General features: G+C 40.3%; 1 protein-coding gene across 4 annotated transcripts in view; it reads right to left on the reverse strand.

Annotated features, from left to right (window-relative positions):
* ANKRD44 (ankyrin repeat domain 44) overlaps positions 1–23,979 on the reverse strand; it is a 381,499-nt gene that overhangs the window by 23,221 nt on the left and 334,299 nt on the right. For all 4 annotated transcript variants that reach the window (XM_049888893.1, XM_049888894.1, XM_049888892.1 and 1 more), the window contains exons 17-18: positions 14,463–14,534; positions 3,143–3,344 (exon numbers count right to left, since the gene is read on the reverse strand). In XM_049888893.1, the coding sequence (XP_049744850.1) occupies positions 3,143–3,344; positions 14,463–14,534 (274 nt within the window). The remainder of the gene's footprint in view (positions 1–3,142; positions 3,345–14,462; positions 14,535–23,979) is intronic.

Consider the following 23,979-nt stretch of genomic DNA (forward strand, 5'->3'; position numbering starts at 1 on the left):
GCCCTCGCCTGGCCCCTCCTTGCCCTGGTGTGCCCTTGGGCAGGCTGTGTCCTTACCCCACGTGCTGCTTTAAAACGTGGTGGTACCATGAGGCTGGGCAGTAAACATCCTATGATAATCACCTGGTACAAGGTACTTCACTCCAGCTTGTTGGATGGAACCCAAAGATTTACAATAGACACAGCTTTCCACTCAGGGAGTAAACCAAAAAACCAAACCCAGTGTGGTGGAGTCGATTCTGACTCATAGTGACCCAATAGGACAGAGTAGAACTGTCCCATAGAGTTTCCAAGGAGCGCCTGGAGAATTCGAACTGCCGACCCTTTGGTTAGCAGCCGTAGCACTTAACCACTACGCCACCAGGGTTTCCCCTCAGGGAGTAAGATGAGAGCAAATATCTTTAAAATTCCAAGTGTGACTTTCTCTTCTCTCTCAACAGTGAGAACACCATACAATGTATTGCATTTAGCTCATTAAGGATGTGGAGAGAGAAGGGAATAGACGTAGCTATGTTAGGGTGATAAAGGCCCTTCTAAGAGCTCTTTTTTACAGTCCTTTTCATTGCATGCCAGTCATGAGAGAATGCTAATTTAACAATGACATATTTTTTCAGGGATGATAGGTGCTAGAATTCGCTCCTATTCATGGACACCACTCAAATTAACCACAGAAATAATACCCACATTTTGTAGACCATTGCATTTGGCTCAGTCTCAGAAACATTCCGTTTATGTGTCTCAGGAGGAAATTTTGTGCACTGGAGTACAGGTAATGTGTTGTTGTTGCTGTTATTTGGCTTTTTGTTTTAAAAATTACATTAAATATGTTACCACTGACAAAATATGCAAGGAGCTTAATGTGCACCAGTAGGAAATGATTAGCAGAGGGCTGACAGCTGAATCCTACAGCCGCGTGGTACATTCGATGGTATCGTGAAGGTGCGGGAACAGCATATTTTGACTAGTTCCTCTTTCAGGATCAATTTGATCATCTTTAAATATTCATAATCATAATAACTCCAAGGATGTCTGATTTTTGGCAAAAGAGAAAAGGGAAAAAATCATCTAAGTTTATATCTTTCACTCAGTATGTTGGACAGCAAACCAACTTCTACAGTCATTTTTTTTTTTTTTTAACAGTAGCTTTTTTGAATTTAGCTAATAGCGCTCAGGTCAATATAAGTCCCCTTATTATTATTGTAAAAGTGTAGTCAAGCTGCAATTCTCCTGGGCTTCCCACACACTACCTTTCCCCCCAGTTGCCTTCTAGCAAGAAGATGCTAACATCTCCTTTAGCTGTGCCCTGCTTTGTCTCCCACTAGCCCAGCCTCTCCCTGGTTATGAGTGACAGCCATTTTTCATGCTGCTCAAAAACCAGCAATGTCACTGCAACTATCTATGCCAAAACCTCTAATATCCATCCTGGCTCCTGCTCCTCACAGTACTTCCAGGATTTGAAATTTAAAAAATTGGCCTCTCAAATTAGCTGAAAGAGATTCTGGGTAAGCAGATCCTTAAAGCACAGGCTAATGTTTTCCATATAGCAGACATTTTGTGGAGAACAGAGTCAAACGACAGTCTGCGTCTTTTTAATAAATGACATGGGGAAATCCAAATGGAGTGAGTCTTGTTGACCACTAGGGGGCTCCATTAGATCACAGCCTACATGACAGCGGCAAATGAGTGACTCTTCTTCATTGTTTACCTGTTTACCATGAAAACAGGTCCTTCGTAATTGTCAGAAATTACTTGATAAGTAAGCAGGATGCTTGCCTTACTAACAGGCAACTAATCTTAAGAAGGAAGAACTAAATTTGAACCTTATAATAATACCAAGAAGACCTAGGGAACAAAAAGAGGAGACTGTGATGGGAAATAAGAATTTCTAATTCAGCCACACCAACCATTGCTGCCCTCACAGCTAAAATCTTTTCCAGCAACAATCATTTCCAGGTAATTAGGCAACAGCCAGGTCTTTTCAATCTCCATGCTGTTTATCTTCAGTGGTTTGGACGTTCTGGGTGCTGAGGGAAATACTCTACAAGGTCTAATAAAAAAAAAAAATTTTTTTTTTTATTAGTCCAGGAAAATGTTTCTCAAGTAACAGGAATCATAAAGCCTTTTCAAAAACTGTCTTACTCCTTTGTTTCATCAGTACATCCATTATTTCACCATGTAAGACAGTTACTTCTTATAAGCTGATAATGACCGCCTTGATGAAAGGCTGGTATCAATGGATTTCCTGAGCTCCATGACATTTATGTGTTAGTTGAGCTAGAGATTCTTCCACATTACTTTTATATCTGTGTAGTCCTGGGGTGGTGTGAACAGTTAATGCACTCTACTGCTAACCAAAAGGTTGGAGGTTTGAGTCCACCCAGAGGTACCTTGGAAGAAAGGCCTGATGATCTTCTTCTTAAAAAATCAGTCATTGAAAGCCCTATGGAGCACCGTTCTACTCTGACATGGGGTCACCATGAGTTGGAATCAACTTGACAGCAACTGGTTTATATATCTAGAAGTGTCTTGACAGTATTATTTCACATGCATTGGAGAGCAATTCCAGGAAAGGCAAATGACTTACTGTTTGATATATATATGTACTTTAAAAACATATATGCACTTTTTAACAGTCTCTGTTTTATTTTTATACCTGGTGCATCAAAATCAGAGCAAAAGCTGAAAAGCATCTTTAGGCTGGCAGAATGATATACTAATTAGATGCTGTCTGATGACTCCTTTATGGAACAGCCCTGAAGACTCTTTCATTTTACACTTTAAAATGATGGGTGACTTTAATGTTTTGTTCTATGTAACTTATTCTGAAGATCACATTACACCCTGCCCCTTTATTCAGAAAGCTTTGCAGTAGCCTTTGGTTCTGACTCTCTTTCAAGTTATGTGACACATGAAGAAGTCCCAAGCCTATCTGGTCAGAGAACCAATCATCTCCAGGTGGAGAGCAGGCCAGAAGCATTTTAGAAGCATGTAGGTCTATCTAATGGCAAAAGCAAATGGTTGTTTTAAAAATTGGGATGAAAGAAGATACTGCCATCCTTTTACTCAAAATTATAAGTGGGCCAAAGAATTAGGGTATCCAGAATCATGGCCAAAACGTCAGCCAGACCCTTGACAAGACCTACCTGAGGCATGAAGGGGGGTTCTTTTGGTTACATTGTCTTTCACTAAGATGGACGCGCCCTGATTGATAAGTGCTTCCACACATTCTGTGTGTCCCTTAAAGGCAGCCAGGTCCAGAGCAGTGCGACCTTTCTCATCCCTGATGTCCAGGTCCACCAGAGACTGCAGAAGGACTTCCAAGGCTTGATGGTGCCCATTGTAGGCCTGCAAAGAAGAAACCAACTACTCAAATGTTCAATGACCTCAAATCCCACAATAATCCACATGAGGGTCCAAGCCTCCAAGGTTGCAAGATAGAGGCCACTCCAAAGAGCAAGTCAGAAAGAGGCTTTGGAGTCTCTTGGGATCATTTTTGAAACACAAGGCAAACCAGAGAGCTAGACTGAAAAATTAGGATTCAAAATCTGACAGTTATGTATGAATTTCTTCATGCTCTTTCTCTTATGCCAAATAATTTGCCCAATGGCCTAAATGTATTAATGTATTCTTATGTTTATGTCTATCAATGTAATACAAATAAATAGCTGATGAATTAACATACTCTCATATCTATAAGTCCTAAACATATTGACATAATTAGAATTTTTTTTTTCCAGGAGACTATTCTGTTAAACCTAGAGGAATAAATTACTAAGATTCAACAGAGGCATACAGACTTCAATTACAGTCTAATACTTTACTAATTTCTAACCATGTGACTTTGGGTGAGTTTCTTAATTTCATTTAGAGTTTGTTTCCTTATCTGTAAAATGAAAGCAATAAAAGCTGCTTCCCAGGGTTGCTCTGAAGATGAAAAGAGGTAAGATCACGCAGGCCTTGCAGAATATCTTGTGTAAGGTTGATGCTTCCTGCTTGCTCCTTTATTTCTTCCATTGATTATAATGAAAACATGGAAATAATTATGGAAATATAGTCCACCAAGTTTAGTCCTATTATGAGGTCCTATGCCACACCACTAAAAAACAAAACTAAAAATCTGAAAGATATTTTATTGAGTATATAAGGTTAAAAAAAAAAAGTATATACACATACACACAAAGGCAAAGGACACTGAAAATACGGAGGGTAAAGATATCCTTCCCCACAAAGTAAAAGGGCTGGTGGAGGGAGGTAAAGAAAGAGAGAGGAAAACAAGAGGAAGCCTGTCCCCAGAGTCTTCAGCAAACAAGGCTCTTCTTATATCACCTTTTTTTTTTTTTTCTTTTCTACCTGCAGCTATGACTTAAAGCATGATTTACTTGGAAAAAAGCAAAAAGTTCCTGGTACAATGTGTCTGCTGAGAGGAAGAGATTGGCTGCCTTTTGCTAATTCACACAGAAGTGCCATCAGGCATCTTGGCAGGAAGACATCTTACACACGCCCTGTTCTAATTCACACAAAGGTGAAGTAGCCTTCAACCACACTTCCAAGCCATCATCATCTCTACTTTTTCTTTAAAATATATCCAGAAGCTATCCACTTCTCACTACCCACCATGCCACCATCATATTTCTTTCCCGAATTATAATAAAAGCCTCCCTTCCCATCCTTGTCCCCCTACAATCTACTATTGAGACAGCTGCCAGATGAAATCTTTTAAAACCCAACTTGGATCATGTCACTCCTTCTTTAAAACTAGCCTCTGGCCGCTGCCCTTATTGAGAATAAAATCCCAAACTCCTTTCTGGGACCAACCAGTCCCTCAGGGTCTGGCCTCCCACCACCTTCACCTCCAGTCAGTCCCCTCACTCACCCTGTTCCACCCACACTGCCCCCAACAGTTCCTTAGTTACACGCATTCCCCTCTCTGGGTCATTACATCCTTACTTCCTGTTTCCCCTGTGTGTGAAGCTCTTCCCCCAGATATCCATGCGGCTTTCCTGCTACTTATGTTCAAATATCCTCTTACCAGGAGGGCTTCTCAAAGCAGTCTATATATAAAATAGCCCTACACCTTCCACCTCACACACACTTCCAGACACTCTCCACCTCACTTATCCTGCTTTGTTCTTTGTAGCACTTATTACCACTTGATAACTTATATATTTGTTGTTTAACGTCTTTGACTGAGGGGCCTTTGTGTGTGCTGTTCACTACTATATCCTAGAATCCTGCCTGGTACACAGTAGACACTCAGCAATTATTTGATAAATAAATGAATGAAAATATAAAGATTGTTATTGTTATTTATTAAGACTAGTAGTAAAAAACATATTTTTAAAATAGCAAGTATTTATTGAGGGCTTTTTGTGTGCTGGGGTCTGTGCTGAGCACTCTGTCTCTAGTATCTCATTTAATCATTGCAAACAAGCTCGTTTTACAGGTGAAGATACCAAAACAAGGCAATGTTAATTAACTTGGCCATGATCATTTAGCTAGTAAACGACAAAATCAGGATTTGAAACTCAGAATCTGTGAACACTAAAAACCCATGCTTTTAGGCACTGTCTTACAATTTCCTGCTACAATTCTATTTAATTAACTTTCAAATAAAATATTTTTTTTTTTTGTCTCTACGTGTAATGGCAGAGAGTTGAATAACAAACATTGAATCAGAAACCTAAACCCCTTCTGCAGAAGGCTTTCGTTGTTGTTGGGTGCTGTCAAGTTGATTCAGACTCATAGTGATCCCATGTGACAGAGTAGGAAGCAGACGGCCAGGTCTTTCTCCCCCAGAGCAGCTGGGTGGGTTCTAACTGCCGACCTTTTGGTTAGCAGTCGAGCACTTAACCATTGTCCACCAGGGCTCTTTATGGAAGGCTTAACATGGAGGTTTATGATCAAGCAGTTCCACTCTGTCTTACAGAGTCACTATGAGTGGGAATCGACTGGATGGCACATGACAACAACAACAATGAAGTAAGAAGGTGCACTTCTAGCTTATTGCTCTTTTACTACACACAATGCTTTTCTTGAGACAGGAAATAAATTCCTGCAGGTCTAACTTTCTGATCTATAATTCCTGTGCAAAGCGTAACTGCACAGGAGAGTAAGCCTTTATTGTTACCTAAATTCTGCAGCAACAGCTAAGTTTTTTGAGCAATTGCTGGTGCCAGGCAGTGATCATACATCTGGACATACATCACTGCATTTAATTCTCACAACAACCCATGGCTTGGCCATTAATGTTATTACTCACATCGTACCAATGAGGACCAAGAAGAGCAGGGATGTTCACTAGCTCATTCATAACTACACAGCCTTATGTGGTGTGGCTGGGATTCAAAGGCTCACAAATCAGACCCCAGAGGCTGAGCTGTGGACTTTTCATGAGCTCCTATGGAAAGGGTGCAACATAACCCTAAGGTATATATACATTTAATTTTATCGTGCTTTAGGTGAAAGTTTACAGCACAAGTTAATTTCTCATTAAAAAATTTATGTACTGGTCTCAACCCACCTGGAGCAAAAGAAAATGAAGAACACCAAGGTCACACGACAACTAAGAGCCCAAGAGACAGAAAGGGCCACATGAACCAGAGACCTACATCATCCTGAGACCAGAAGAACTAGTTGGTGCCCGGCCACAATCGATGACTGCCCTGACAGGGAGCACAGCAGAGGACCCCTGAGGGAGCGGGAGATCAGTGGGATGCAGACCCCAAATTCTCATAAAAAGACCATACTTAATGGTCTGACTGAGACTAGAGGAATCCCGGCGGCCATGCTCCCCAGACCTTCTGTTGGCACAGGACGGGAACCATCCCCGAAGACAACTCATCAGACATGAAAGGGACTGGTCAGCGGGTGGGAGAGAGACGCTGATGAAGAGTGAGCTAATTATATCAGGTGGACACTTGAGAGTGTGTTAGCAACTCTTGTCTGGAGGGGGGATGGGAGGATAGAGAGAGAGGGAAGCTGGCAAAACTGTCACGAAAGGAGAGACTGAAAGGACTGACTCAATAGGGGGAGAGCAAGTGGGAGTACGGAGTAAGATGTATGTAAACTTATATGTGACAGACTGATTGGATTTGTAAATGTTCACTTGAAGCTTAATAAAAGTTAATAAAAAAAAAATTTATGTACTATTTTGTATGCTCATCTAAAGACTTCACCAAAAGAGCAAAAAGACCACCTACAGACTGGGAAAGAATTTTCAGCTATGACATCTCCGGCCAGCGCCTGATCTCTAAAATCTATATGATTCTGTTAAAACTCAACCACAAAAAGACAAACAACCCAATCAAGAAGTGGGCAAAGGATATGAACACGCACTTCACTAAAGAAGATATTCAGGCAGCTAACAGATACATGAGAAAATGCTCTCGATCATTAGCCATTAGAGAAATGCAAATTAAAACTACAATGAGATTCCATCTCACTCCAACAAGGATGGCATTAATCCAAAAAACACAAAATAATAAATGTTGGAGAGGCTGCGAAGAGATTGGAACTCTTATACACTGCTGGTGGGAATGTCAAATGGTACAACCACTTTGGAAATCTATCTGGCATTTTCTTAAAAAGTTAGAAATAGAACTACCATACAACCCAGAAATCCCACTCCTCGGAGTATACCCTAGAGAAATAAGAGCCTTCACATGAACAGATATATGCACACCCATGTTTATTGCAGCTCTGTTTACAATAGCAAAAAGCTGGAAGCAACCAAGGTGTCAATCAACGGATGAATGGTTAAATAAATTGTGGTATATTCACACAATGGAATACTATGCATTGATAAAGAACAGTGACGAATCTGTGAAACATTTCATAACATGGAGGAACCTGGAAGGCATTATGCTGAGCAAAATTAGTCAGAGGCAAAAGGACAAATATTGTATAAGACCACTATTATAAGATCTTGAGAAATAGTATAAACTGAGAAGAACACATACTTCTGTGGTTACGGGGAAGGGGGGAGGGAGGGAGGGTGGGAGAGGGTAATTTACTGATTAGTAGATAAGAACTACTTTAGGTGAAGGGAAGGACAATACTCAATACATGGAAGGTCAACTCAACTGGACTGGACCAAAAGCAAGGAAGTTTCCGGGATAAACTGAATGCTTCAAAGGTCAGCGGAGCAAGGGCGGGGGTTTGGGGACTATGGCTTAAGGGGACTTCTGAGTCAATTGGCAAAATAATTCTATTATGAAAACATTCTGCATCCCACTTTGAAATGTGGCGTCCAGGGTCTTAAATGCTAACAAGCGGCCATCTAGGATGCATCAATTGGTCTCAACCCACCTGGATCAAAGGAGAATGAAGAACACCAAGGTCACACAATAACTATGAGCCCAAGAGACAGAAAGGGCCACAGGAACCAGAGACTTACATCATCCTGAGACCAGAAGAACTAGATGGTGCCCGGCCACAACCGATGACTGCCCCGACAGGGAGCACAACGGAGAACCCCTGAGGGAGCAGGAGATCAGTGGGGTGCAGACCCCAAATTCTCATAAAAAGACCAGACTTAATGGTCTGACTGAGACTAGAGGAATCCTGGCAGTCATGGTCCCCAAACCTTCTGCTGGCCCAGGACAGGAACCATTCCCGAAGACAACTCATCAGACACGGAAGGGACTGGACAATGGGTAGGAGAGAGATGCTGAGGAAGAGTGAGCTATTTGTATCAGGTGGACACTTGAGGCTGTGTTGGCATCTCCTGTCTGGAGGGGAGATGGGAGGGTAGAGAGGGTTAGAAACTGGCAAAATTGTCATGAAAGGAGAGACTGGAAGGGCTGACTCATTAGGGGGAGAGTAAGTGGGAGTATGGAGTAAGGTGTATATAAGCTTATATGTGACAGACTGACTTGATTTGTAAACTTTCACTTAAAGCTCAATAAAAATTATTTAAAAAAAAATTTATGGACTGTTTTGTAACATTGGTTGCAATCCCCACAATATGACAGCACTCTCCCTCTTTCTACCCTGGGTTCCCTGTGTCCCTTTGTCCAGTTCCTGTCCCTTCCTGTCATCTTGTTTTGCTTTTGGGCAGGAGTTGCCCATTTGGTCTCATATATTTGATTGAATGAAGAAGCACATTCCTCATGTGTGTATTTTCTGTTTTATAGCCTTTCTAATCTTTGTCTGAAAAACGGGCGTCAGGAATGGTTTTGGTCCTGGGTTAGCATAGTGTCTAGGAGCCACAGTCTCAGGGGTTCCTCCAGTCTCTGTCAGACCTACGGTATATATATATATATATATTTTTTTTTTCTTTAAATAATTTTTATTGTGCTTTAAGTGAAAGTTTACAAATCAAGTCAGTCTCTCACACAAAAACCCATATACACCTTGCTACACACTCCCAATTACTCTCCCCCTAATGAGACAGCCTGCTCTCTCCCTCCACTCTCTCTTTTCGTGTCCTTTTCGCCAGCTTCTAACCCCCTGCACCCTCTCATCTCCCCTCCAGGCAGGAGATGCCAACATAGTCTCACGTGTTCACCTGATCCAAGAAGCTCACTCCTCACCAGCATCCCTCTCCAACCCATTGTCCAGTCCAATCCATGTCTGAAGAGTTGGCTTCGGGAATGGCTCCTGTCCTGGGGCAACAGAAGGTCTGGGGGCCATGACCACTGGGGTCCTTCCAGTCTGTCAGACCATTAAGTCTGGTCTTACGAGAATTCCTACAGTATATTTTTGAAACTTTTTATTATTGGAAATTTCAAACATATAAAAAAGAGAAGATAGGATAATTAATTCCCATATATCCATCACCTAGCTTCAGTCATTATCTGCTCAGGCCATACGTGATCTTAAACTGGAGAACGCCTATTTCGTGTAAAGGGCTGTGGTAACAGGAGCATCTACACCAAGGTGTGAATCCATCTACTGTACTTTACTCTGGGCTTGACTCTGTGGACTATTTGAAAATTGACTTTGCATAACACTTCCCCATGTTTTAAATTGCAGTGGTAATAACTGACTCAGCTTATGTAGAAATCCTGACGTCATACCGAAGGGAAATGAGCTCATGTAGATAACAGCAGGTTCTAGATGCTGCTTGCAAATGCTGGTCCTTCAGTGCCAGGAACCATGATGACAAGGCTAGTAAACATTTTCACTTCTGACAATTTGACTTAGTCTAGGAAAATGGATCGGCCACTTACAAATTGCACGCATATATACGTACATACGTATATACAAAGCACAAAGGCTGACATATTTCGATTTAATAAAGAGAAGACACACAGGGGAAAGGAGAAATGTGCACAGAAGGAAGGAGTCAGCACTGTCTAGAACAGCAGATTCACATCACAGGACACTCAAGTTACGTGCTGACTTAAGAACTTAACCCCCTGTAAAGGATCCATGCACTTTCTCCTTTAATCCTCACCACCAAAAACAAACCCATTAGCACGTGTTAAAGAAGCTTAATATTAAAATAAAACAGAGTAAACCCTGCTGTTAGTTAGGAAAACTTTATAATTCCAACCCATGCTTCTTCTATATCAGGCACTTGAAAATTCTCTTAAATGCCAGAATGGTTGAAAGCCCAGATTTACTTATAAAATTCTCCCTTGTTCTTTTCTTTAGTGTAGTAACTCATGGTACATGAATTTTAGTATGCATGAGCATTATTGTATACGGTTGAAGACATAAAACTATGTATAGTAAACTTTAAGGGTAATTTAAAGGGAATTATAAAGGTAATTTTGATTATATTAGGGTTTTCCTTTACCTCCACACTTTAGAGCTTAACCCTGGAAACAAACTACCATATAATATAGAATTTCATTTTATGGTTAAATTGCAGGATTCTATCTTTAGGAAGTTATATGATTCTTGAAGTTTCTACAATAAAGAATCAAAACTGTCTGAAAAAGACTCAAGTAGACAGAAAGGCAACTAGATTTTTTCTCATGTCAGCAGTACCTGATGAAAACTCTTTTTAATTTTTCTATTACCATCCTAAACCAGGTGCTTTATAGGAATTCCATAAATAGTTTCTGAAACAATTAAGGGAGGAAGGAATTACACAAAAGAATCAATATACTGGTTCAAAGAGCATGTAATATTTTGGCTTTTGATAGACAACCCAGTTCAAGCCTTCACTGCGGGTATCGATAAAACACTTAAAAATTGTTTTAAGAAATATCTTTTTAATAAAAATATCTCATTAAGTAACTTAAATATTTCTTAAACATGATTAATTTCTTTGAACTGTTTTCGATAGGAACTAGGGCAAAGAGGAGACAGAGTTTGGGTTCTCAACAGAATCCATGAAAACAATGGGTCCATCTGGAAATCTCGACAGCTGGAGCCTTGTATTTGCATAGCCTTGTTTCTTAATTTAATTTTTCAAATGGATGAAATGCTTGTGAAATTCATTGGGCCGATAACCCTGGAGACTTGAATCATTCAGCCAGGAAATAGTAACTCAAGGCAGGTCAGGTTTCTTGCAGCAGCCAAGGTTTGGGGGCATCTGGTTCTATTTCACTGCTAGAATGCTTCCGCCTAAGAAATTATATGCCTTGGATTTTATCAAGTTAATTGCTATGGAGACCCCTGGAATGGGTGATGGGCCTATTTGTGGGGTTCCTGAAGCAAATAATAATTTTTAAAGAAAGTGTTATCATTTAAAGGGAAAGAATAAAATAATTTTAGAACTAACCTGCTGCTACCACCCTGGTGAAGGTCATCATCATCATCTTTTGCCTGGATGCCTTGCTTCTGTTTGTGGCCTTACAATTTCAACTCAACACAGAAGCTAGAATAATTCTTTTAAACTAAAGTCACATCATGTCATTCTCCTTCTCAAAACCCTCTACACAGTTTCCTATTTTGCTCAGAGCAAAAGCCAAAGTTCTTACAATGGCCTACGAGTCTTCCATGATTTGTGGCAGCCCCCCTGTCCTGCAACATGCCGGGCCTCATCCCCAAGCACTCTCCCCTCCAGCCACAGTGGTCTCCTTGCTGCTCCAGGAAAACACCGAGCACACTCTTACCTTAGGAATTTGCTCTTCTGCCCATAACACTCTTCCCATCAGATATCAATACGAGTAGCTCTTAAGATCTCAGTTCAAATGTGTGATTCTATGCTACGTAAAGCAGTACCCCATCTGCCACCTCAATACTATCTCACTGATGCCATTTCATTTTCTCTGTAGCACCTGCAGCACTCGTCACCATCTTATATGCTATATTTACTCGCCTATCGTCCACCTCCCAGACTGGAATCTCCACAAGGGCAGAGGCTAGGTTGTGTTTACTGCAACATCTCCAGCTCTTGAAACACAGTCACTAATGATGAGGGCAATGTTAGCTGATTGTACGTATGTGCCAGGCACTGTTCCAAGTCCTTTACATGCATTAACTCATGTCATCTTCACAGTGACCCTATGAGAGAGGTACTGCTATTTCTCCCATCTTATGGATGGGGAAACTAAGATGCAAGACGTTAGGTACTTGGCCAAGTTAACACAATGAACAATTGAATAAATGAACAAACTGGAAAAGGTCTTTGGGATTCTCAGCTCACTTCCCTCAATTTACAGGTGGGAAAACCATGTCCAGGTGAGTTGCTAATGAGCGGAGTAGTATCTGGGACCTCCTCTCTGTGTCCTTCCCATGCCCCTGCCAGCTGCAGATCTACCAAAGTTCAATTCTTTGCAATGCTATCATTTCACCCTTCTTTATGTGACTGGAAATCCACAGAACTTAGCAGAATGCCTGGCACACAGTAAGAACTCAGCAAATACTTTTTTGAAAAAAAGAATGAGAGATGAAAAAATTTTTGGATACCAACAAAGCCTCTTCTCAGATTAATAGCAGGCTTGGAGAGGCAATCGACCCGGTTTTCAAAGGGCAGAAAATTCGTAGATAACCCTCCGAATAGGCCTCTCTAGAAGCAGCTAGTACTATGTTTGCAAACCCTCAGCTTTGGGGACACTTTCCGAGGCACAGCAGATGGCTGAACAGGAATTCTAGGGAGCAACCTTTAGAGCAACCTGTACTAAGAACTAACTGGTATGAAGTTTTATACATATAGTTATCCCACTATCCATTCACCCTTCCCACTCTAAATTCATCTCCAGGAGCAAGGCTCAATGTACATTTTAGCCTAATTTTACTGGACTCAAAATGTGTGTGTGTGTGTGTGTGTGTTAGTGGGTGTGTTGATGGATGTACCAGAAGGTGTGGGAGTAGGGTGTCAATAGGTGTGTTGGTGATTATGTGGTGAGACAGGTAATGAAGAGAGTGCTCCAGAGTATGACTGGTTCTGGATACTGCCAATGCTTGTGGGGTTGCCCTGTTTCCCCTTGCCTTCCCTGAACATCTATGTAAGCCTATTAGTAAAACACCCTGCTCTTCTCTCTAAAATTCTCTATCTCAATTTTCATCAGAAGGATACTGATGAAGTGCTTATTTATGCATGGTAGTAAGTGAAATGTCATGAAGACCAGTGAAACATAGAGACCCAGCCCCTTCTCACTCTTCCCAGGGTCCTGTCTCTGGATTTCATTAAGCAAAGACGCATCCCAACACCATCTTTGCGGCCCTGGACTTAGTGCTCACAATTCAGCGGCACCTTGGGCAGGTGAGCTGGCTGGTCTTAGTGTGGCTGCCAGTCAGCAAGGTCCTGAGGAAACACTTGCTGATCACCAGTTGTTAGCAGGGCACCACGCGAGGCAGAGTGGTGGGTGGGCTTCCCAGATTAGACACCTTCTTGAAGAGTTTAAGGATCATCACTCTGAGCTGTTGCATTTTCCTTCAGTTAGTGGTATACAGGGAAGATGCTTAACCAGTGATAATATAAATCTCTTTCTCTCCCTCCCAGATCTCACCCAGTATAATAGCCAGAGTCTAAGGTCTCCTCTGAGACCCCAGTTTCAAGTCCAGGCAGAGACAGCCCAGTTACAATTATGTATGTGCTCATCTTGCTCTTGCAAGTGTGTGCTCAAAAGTCTTGGCAGGTTTTTAAATATGGCATTCAATTATCTATAGCTTTGACTCCAAAACTGGTCTGTGCATCTTTACCCATAATCAGTTCTCTTAAACTAAAATGTTTGCTTTGCATTTCCTCAGCTGATTGATTTAACTGCTAGTGATATAATAATTTTTAAAATTGTTATAAATTTTAAACAATAATTTATTAAACACACTGTGCTAAGTAAGGGCTTTATATACACTATCTCTTTTCATTTGCCCTTATTTTCCAGATGGGCAAACTGAGGCTCAGAAAGGGTTAGTAATGTCCCTAAAGTCATGAGCATGTAAAGCTGGGACTGGAACACAAGGCAGTCTTTCTCTCCTCAGCCTGTGCCTTTAACTATGTACTGCTTTCATTACTGCTTATTACTGCAATATTATATATTTTAAGCACAGCTTAGTTTTAGAAATGTTTAGTTTTTTTTTTTTTTTTGTAACAGGTGAAGCTGTCCATGGCATCTGACTTACAGCCAAGTGAAGCGGACTCTTGGTAGCACCAGAATCTGATTCTTCAAATCCACGGGTAGTTCTTTCTAAAAGCTGTCAAGACAAAAAAAAACAAAAAACAAAAAACAATGGTATGTAAGCCTGTTTGCAAAGTGCAAAAAGAATCCTACTTTCTGGATACTAATGCCAGCATAAATGAGAAAGGAAGCTTCAGAAGTTTAAAAAATCATACGGCTTACCAGCAATATAAAAAATCTGATAAAGCATATCTAAAACAAATATGCTAACCGAATATTTAAACTTCTAGGCCATATCGACATTTGCTATTCAAATAAAGGCTTCCACATCTGAAAAGATGCTCACTGCACTACTCCAGAAAAAACATTCATGTTAAATCCTTTTTTCACCTAAGCAGCTAGGTAATAATGAACAATATATCACCAGCAGCTTTTAAACGGTATTTAAAGCCCTAAGATTGGAGGAAATGACCAGAGAGCAATGTAGACAGAGAGGAGAAGGGGTCCCAAGACTGACTCCCGGGACACCCAACATTAATAGCTGAAGAAATGAGGAGGAACCAGAAAAGGAGGGAAACAGCAAATGAACTAGAAGGAAAACCATGAAAGTGTAGGATTCTGGAAACCAAGCAAAGAGTTTCAAGGAAAGAGTGAGCAGCCATGTCAACTGTTCTGATTTAAAAAACAAAAACTATTGCTGTAGAATTGATTCTGACTCTTAGCGATTCTATAGAATAGAGTACAACTGCCCCAAAAAGTTTCCTAGGCTGTAAATCTTTTTGGAAGCAGACCGCCACATCTTTCTCCTGTGAAGCAGCTGGTGGGTTTGAACCACCAACCTTTCAATTAGTGGCTGAGTGCTTAACCACTGTGCTACTAGTGCTTGGTCAAGTAAAATGAGGCTTGAAAATTGACCATTGGTTTACCAACATAGAGGCTGTACTGACTCTGATAAGAGCTATTTATCAAAACACTGTTTATGTGGAAAAAATAGAAAAAATACATAACTAGCAATAGAGATGAAATTAAATAAATTGTAGTGTCATATATTACCCCTTCAGATCAAATGTCCCTCTTTATCATGCCTTAAAGTTCTTTTTTGTATAGTGATGCATCCAAAAGAAATACAAGTCCAATTTCAAAACTCTTGAGGTTGGTGAATATGGTGAGATTCAACATCCATTCCAACATTTTGATCTGATGGGCTTGGGTTGTCCTATATTGCAGAGATTGGACAGCTAAAAACTATATTTCCTAGATCCCCTTGAGCTAGAGTTTCAGGTGATTTACGTTCTGTCAAATTAGATGCATTCACATGAAATTTGGAAGACAGAGTGAGGCAGAAGACATCTCTCTGTGACTTCTGATGGCGAGCACAATTGTAAAGGCTTTTGTCTTTCAGCTTCCAGTATATAGGTCACTGCCTTAATGACAGTAGATAGGCAAGACACAGGGACAGAGGGCATCTGCTTTTTGGTGGTATGGATTGAGCAGATGCTGGGTGGCTCTAGGGCCAACAGTAGTGGCAGTGACAGCTATAGCCCTGTATGTCACCTAGGGTGGTGTGTTTCTGGAGTCAACCTTTCTGAGGGGTGCCTCTTAACTCCCTCTCTTCCCAATTACAGGGAAGAAGCAGCTCAGTTCTACAGGTCAAGGTCAGTTCTAGAGAATCAGCCTAGACACCATTCTTCGAGACCTTCCGACAATCTTGTAAACACATTTTTTTTTCATAAATCAAATCTTTTAACAATAATTTAGAATAGCTAGGGTTTTTTTTTTTTTATCTCCTTCAAATGAACCCTGACTGATTCAAAGGATAATGCAAATTTACATACATATTTTATACACGTTTTCTTAACGAGAGTAGTAAGGAGAAATTACATCATCCAGTACACTGGCAAGCAAACTTCCTAAAAATCCACTTCTCCCCATTTTTCTTGCTGAAAGTTCCAAACTTGTCGAGTGGAAGAACACATTTTGAAGCCATACGTGTGGAAGAGCATCATCTCTATTTTTTTTTTGAATCTGTATTGACATGAATAAATATGCAGAAAAAAAGCCTAGATAACAAATTTCAAAGCCTAGAGGAAATGGACAAATTTCAAGAAACACACTACCTATCTAAACTACCACAAACAGAGGTAGAACAACTAAATAAACCCATTACAAAAGAAGAGATTGAAAAGGTAATTTAAAAACTCCCCCCGCCCCCCCCCAAAAAAAGCCCTGGCCCTGCTCGCTGGAGAATTCTACTAAACTTTCAGAGAGGAGTTAACACCACTACTACTATAGGTATTTCAGAACATAGAAAATGATGGAATACTCCCAAACTCATTCTATGAAGCCAGCATAACCCTGACACCAAAACCATGTAAAGACATCACAAAAAAAGAAAATCACAGACCAATATTCCTCATGAACTTAGATGCAAAAAATTCTCAACAAAATTCTAGCCAATAGAATTCAATAACATATCAAAAGAATAATTCACCACGACCAAGTGGGATTCATACCAGGTATGCAGGGATGGTTCAAGATTAGAAAAACAATCAATGTAATCCATCACATTAATAAAAAAAAGATAAGAACCACATGATCTTATCAATTGATGCAGAAAAGGCATTTGATAAAGCCCAATACCTATTCATGATAAAAACTCTCAGCAAAATAGGAATAGAAGGAAAATTCCTCAACATGATAAAGGGCATTTATACAAAGCCAACAGCCAACATCATCCTAAATGGAGAGGCTGAAAGCATTCCCCTTGAGAATGGGAACCAGACAAGGATGCCCTTTATCACCACTCTTATTCAACATTGTGCTGGAAGTGCTAGCCAGAGTTATTAGGCTATATAAAGAAATAAAGGGCATCCAAATTGGTGAGAAAGAAGTAAAAGTGTGAGGCGGGGCCAAGATGGCGGACTAGGCAGACGCTACCTCGGATCCCTCTTGCAACAAAGACACGGAAAAACAAGTGAATCGATCACATACATAACAATCTACGAACCCTGAACAACAAACACAGATTTAGAGACGGAGAACGAACTAATATGGGGAAGCAGCGATTGTTTTCAGAGCCTGGAGCCAGCGTACCAGTCAGGTACGGCACAAGCACAGAGAGCTGCTCCACCCCCCTGAACTAACACCGGGAGCGGGCCCAGCCAGTTCGCGCAGGCAGTGTGGCGACGCAGCCAGTGGGAGAAGTCCCCGGGAGGCAGTGACTGGTCTTGGAGCAGGGAGAGCAGCGTCCCAGCCAGGGAACCGTCCCGCCGGGATTTGGACTGGACGCACGTACGGCATAAACACGGAGAGCTGCTCCACCCCCCTGAACTAACCCCAGGAGGGGGCCCAGCCAGTTCGCTCGGGCAGCGTGGGACGCAGCCGGTAGGAGAAGTCCCCGGGAGGCAGCGACTGGTATTGGAGCGGGGAGAGCAGCGTCCCAGCCGGGACGCTTGTTCACAGCACAAGCACGGGGAGCTACTCCACTCACCTGAACTAATCCGAGAGGGGGCCCAGGCGGTTTTCGGGGGCGGCACGGTGACGCGGCTGGCGGGACGAGAAGTCCCCGGGAGGCAGCGACTGATTTTGGAGTTGAGAGTGCACCGTCCCAGCAGGGGAGCCTTGACCCTGGGCATGGGGCTGGAAGCGGAGGATCTGACCGTGACTCCAGTGGGCCAGACCCGCCGGGGGCAATCTCCACACAGCCAGCATACATAGGCGACGCGCCCCGCGGGAATCACAGATATAATAGTCATTCCAAGCAAGACAAGCAACTCTTGCTATATTCTGAGGTGCTACTCTCCTATTTCTCTGTTCCCTTCTCCACCCTCCCCAGGCGGCTTCATTGACATCCGAATAGCCTAAGCCAGAGGGAGAACTCTGATAGGGATCTGACTGCATTTTTTTTTTAGCGGATTTTCTGGAAAAACTAGTTTCCCAGTGATGGCTCGGAGACAACAATCCATATCAAACCACTTAAAGAAGCAGACCATGACAGCTTCTCCAACCCCCCAAACAAAAGAATCAAAAGCTTTCCCAAATGAAGATACAATCCTGGAATTATCAGATACAGAATATAAAAAACTAATTTACAGAATGCTTCAAGACATCACAAATGAAATAAGGCAAACTGCAGAAAAAGCCAAGAAACACACTGATAAAACTGTTGAAGAACTCAAAAAGATTATTCAAGAACATAGTGGAAAAATTAATAAGTTGCAAGAATCCATAGAGAGACAGCATGTAGAAATCCAAAAGATTAACAATAAAATAACAGAATTAGACAATGCAATAGGAAGTCAGAGGAGCAGACTCGAGCAATTAGAATGCAGACTGGGACATCTGGAGGACCAGGGAATCAACACCAACATAGCTGAAAAAAAATCAGATAAAAGAATTAAAAAAAATGAAGAAACCCTAAGAATCATGTGGCACTCTATCAAGAAGGATAACCTGCAGGTGACTGGAGTCCCAGAACAGGGAGGCGGGACAGAAAACACAGAGAAAATAGTTGAAGAACTCCTGACACAAAACTTCCCTGACATCATGAAAGACGAAAGGATATCTATCCAAGATGCTCATTGAACCCCATTTAAGATTGATACAAAAAGAAAAACACCAAGACATATTATCATCAAACTCACCAAAACCAAAGATAAACAGAAAATTTTAAAAGCAGCCAGGGAGAAAAGAAAGGTTTCCTTCAAGGGAGAATCAATAAGAATAAGTTCAGACTACTCAGCGGAAACCATGCAGGAAAGAAGGGAATAGGACGACATATACAGAACACTGAAGGAGAAAAACTGCCAGCCAAGGATCATATATCCAGCAAAACTCTCTCTGAAATATGAAGGCGAAATTAAGATATTTACAGATAAACACAAGTTTAGAGAATTTGCAAAAACCAAACCAAAGCTACAAGAAACACTAAAGGATATTGTTTGGTCAGAAAACCAATAATATCAGATATCAGCACAACACAAGGACACAAAACAGAACGTCCTGATATCAACTCAAATAGGGAAATCACAAAAACAAACAAATTAAGATTAATTAAAAAAAAAATACACATAACAGGGAATCATGGAAGTCAATAGGTAAAAGATCACAATAATCAAAAAGAGGGACTAAATACAGGAGGCATTGAACTGCCATATGGAGAGTGATACAAGGTGATATAGAACAATACAAGTTAGGTTTTTACTTAGAAAAATAGGGGTAAATAATAAGGTAACCACAAAAAGGTATAACAACTCTCTTTAAAAAAAAAAAAAAACAACTCTATAACTCAAGATAAAAGCCAAGAAAAACGTAACGACTCAACCAACATAAAGTCAAACACTATGAAAATGAAGATCTCACAATTTACTAAGAAAAACGCCTCAGCACAAAAAAGTATGTGGAAAAATGAAATTGTCAACAACACACATAAAAAGGCATCAAAATGACAGCACTAAAAACTTATTTATCTATAATTACCCTGAATGTAAATGGACTAAATGCACCAATAAAGAGACAGAGAGTCACAGACTGGATAAAGAAACACGATCCATCTATATGCTGCCTACAAGAGACACACCTTAGACTTAGAGACACAAACAAACTAAAACTCAAAGGATGGAAAAAAATATATCAAGCAAACAATAAGCAAAAAAGAAGAGGAGTAGCAATATTAATTTCTGACAAAATAGACTTTAGACTTAAATCCACCACAAAGGATAAAGAAGGACACTATATAATGATAAAAGGGACAATTGATCAGGAAGACAAAACCATATTAAATATTTATGCACCCAATGACAGGGCTGCAAGATACATAAATCAAATTTTAACAGAATTGAAAAGTGAGATAGATTCCTCCACAATTATAGTAGGAGACTTCAACACACCACTTTCGGAGAAGGACAGGACATCCAGTAAGAAGCTCAATAGAGACACGGAAGATCTGCTTACAACAATCAACCAACTTGACCTCATTGACTTATACAGAACTCTCCACCCAACTGCTGCAAAATATACTTTTTTTTTTTTGGCACATGGAACATTCTCTAGAACAGACCACATATTAGGTCATAAAACAAACCTTTGCAGAGTCCAAAACATCGAAATATTACAAAGCATCTTCTCAGACCACAAGGCAATAAAACTAGAAATCAATAACAGAAAAACTAGGGAAAAGAAATCAAATACGTGGAAAATGAACAACACCCTCCTGAAAAAAGACTGGGTTATAGAAGACATCAAGGAGGGAATAAGGAAATTCATAGAAAGCAATGAGAATGAAAATACTTCCTATCAAAACCTCTGGGACACAGCAAAAGCAGTGCTCAGAGGCCAATTTATATCGATAAATGCACACATACAAAAAGAAGAAAGAGCCAAAATCAGAGAACTGTCCCTACAACTTGAACAAACAGAAACTGAGCAACAAAAGAATCCATCAGGCACCAGAAGAAAACAAATAATAAAAATTAGAGCTGAACTAAATGAATTAGAGAACAGAAAAACAATTGAAAGAATTAACAAAGCCAAAAGCTGGTTCTTTGAAAAAATTAACAAAATTGATAAACCATTGACTAGACTGATTAAAGAAATACAGGAAAGGAAACAAATAACCCGAATAAGAAACGAGAAGGACCACGTCACAACAGAACCAAATGAAATCAAAAGAATCATTTCAGATTATTATGAAAAATTGTACTCTAACAAATTTGCAAACCTAGAAGAAATGGATGAATTCCTGGAAAAACACTACCTACCTAAACTAACACATTCAGAAGTAGAACAACTAAATAGACCCATAACAAAAAAAGAGATTGAAACGGTAATCAAAAAACTCCCAACAAAAAAAAGCCCTGGCCCGGATGGCTTTACTGCAGAGTTCTACCAAACTTTCAGAGAAGAGTTAACACCACTACTTCTGAAGGTATTCCAAAGCATAGAAAATGATGGAATACTACCCAACTCATTCTGTGAAGCCACCATCTCCCTGATACCAAAACCAGGTAAAGACATTACAAAAAAAGAAAATTATAGACCTATATCCCTCATGAACATAGATGCAAAAATCCTCAACAAAATTCTAGCCAATAGAATCCAACAACACATCAAAAAAATAATTCACCCTGATCAAGTGGGATTTATACCAGGTATGCAAGGCTGGTTTAATATCAGAAAAACCACTAATGTAATCCATCACATAAATAAAACAAAAGATAAAAACCACATGATCTTATCAATTGATGCAGAAAAGGCATTTGACAAAGTCCAACACCCATTTATGATAAAAACTCTCACCAAAATAGGAACTGAAGGAAAATTCCTCAACATAATAAAGGGCATCTATGCAAAGTCAACAGCCAATATCACTCTAAATGGAGAGAACCTGAAAGCATTTCCCTTGAGAACGGGAACCAGACAAGGATGCCCTTTATCACCGCTCTTATTCAACATCGTGCTGGAAGTCCTAGCCAGGGCAATTAGGCTAGACAAAGAAATAAAAGGTATCCGGATTGGCAAGGAGGAAGTAAAGTTATCACTATTTGCAGACGACAGGATTATATACACAGAAAACCCTAAGGAATCCTCCAGAAAACTACTGAAACTAATAGAAGAGTTTGGCAGAGTCTCAGGTTATAAAATAAACATACAAAAATCACTTGGATTCCTCTACATCAACAAAAAGAACACCGAAGAGGAAATAACCAAATCAATACCATTCACAGTAGCCCACAAGAAGATAAGATACTTAGGAATAAATCTTACCAAGGATGTAAAAGACCTATACAAAGAAAATTACAAAGCTCTACTACAAGAAATTCAAAAGGACATACTTAAGTGGAAAAACATACCTTGCTCATGGATAGGAAGAATTAACATAGTAAAAATGTCTATTCTACCAAAAGCCATCTATACATACAATGCACTTCCGATCCAAATTCCAATGTCATTTTTTAATGTGTTGGAGAAACAAATCACCAACTTCATATGGAAGGGAAAGAAGCCTCGGATAAGTAAAGCATTACTGAAAAAGAAGAAGAAAGTGGGAGGTCTCACTCTACCTGATTTCAGAACCTATTATACAGCCACAGTAGTCAAAACAGCCTGGTACTGGTACAACAACAGGCACATAGACCAATGGAACAGAATTGAGAACCCAGATATAGATCCATCCACGTATGAGCAGCTGATATTTGACAAAGGACCAGAGTCAGTTAATTGAGGAAAAGGTAGTCTTTTTAACAAATGGTGCTGGCGTAACTGGATATCCATTTGCAAAAAAATGAAACAGGACCCATACCTTACACCATGCACAAAAACTAACTCCAAGTGGATCAAAGACCTAAACATAAAGACTAAAACGTTAAAGATCATGGAAGAAAAAATAGGGACAACCTTAGGAGCCCTAATACAAGGCATAAACAGAATACAAAACATTACCAAAAATGATGAAGAGAAACCCGATAACTGGGAGCTCCTAAAAATCAAACACCTATGCTCATCTAAAGACTTCTCCAAAAGAGTAAAAAGACCACCTACAGACTGGGAAAGAATTTTCAGCTATGACATCTCCGACCAGCGCCTGATCTCTAAAATCTACATGATTCTGTCAAAACTCAACCACAAAAAGACAAACAACCCAGTCAAAAAGTGGGCAAAGGATATGAACACACATTTCACTAAAGAAGGTATTCAGGCAACTAACAGATACATGAGAAAATGCTCTCGATCATTAGCCATTAGAGAAATGCAAATTAAAACTACGATGAGATTCCATCTCACACCAACAAGGCTGGCATTAATCCAAAAAACACAAAATAATAAATGTTGGAGAGGCTGCGGAGAGATTGGAACTCTCATACACTGCTGGTGGGAATGTAAAATGGTACAACCACTTTGGAAATCTATCTGGCGTTATCTTAAACAGTTAGAAATAGAACTACCATACAACCCAGAAATCCCACTCCTCGGAATATACCCTAGAGATACAAGAGCCTTCACACAAACAGATATATGCACACCCATGTTTATTGCAGCTCTGTTTACAATAGCAAAAAGTTGGAAGCAACCAAGGTGTCCATCAACGGATGAACGGGTAAATAAATTGTCGTATATTCACACAATGGAATACTACGCATCGATAAAGAACAGTGACGAATCTCTGAAACATTTCATAACATGGAGGAACCTGGAAGGCATTATGCTGAGTGAAATTAGTCAGAGGCAAAAGGACAAATATTGTATAAGACCAGTATTATAAGATCTTGAGAAATAGTAAACCTGAGAAGAACACATACTTTTGTGGTTATGAGGAGGGGAGGGAGGGAGGGTGGGAGAGGGTTTTTTATTGAATATTCAGTAGATAAGAACTGCTTTAGGTGAAGGGAAAGACAACACTCAATACATGGAAGGTCAGCTCAATTGGACTGGACCAAAAGCAAAGAAGTTTCCGGGATAAAATGAATGCTTCAAAGGTCAGCGGAGCAGGGGCGGGGGTCTGGGGAACATGGTTTGCGGGGACT

This window comes from Elephas maximus, chromosome 6, assembly GCF_024166365.1.
Source record: "Elephas maximus indicus isolate mEleMax1 chromosome 6, mEleMax1 primary haplotype, whole genome shotgun sequence".
NCBI lineage: Eukaryota > Metazoa > Chordata > Mammalia > Proboscidea > Elephantidae > Elephas > Elephas maximus.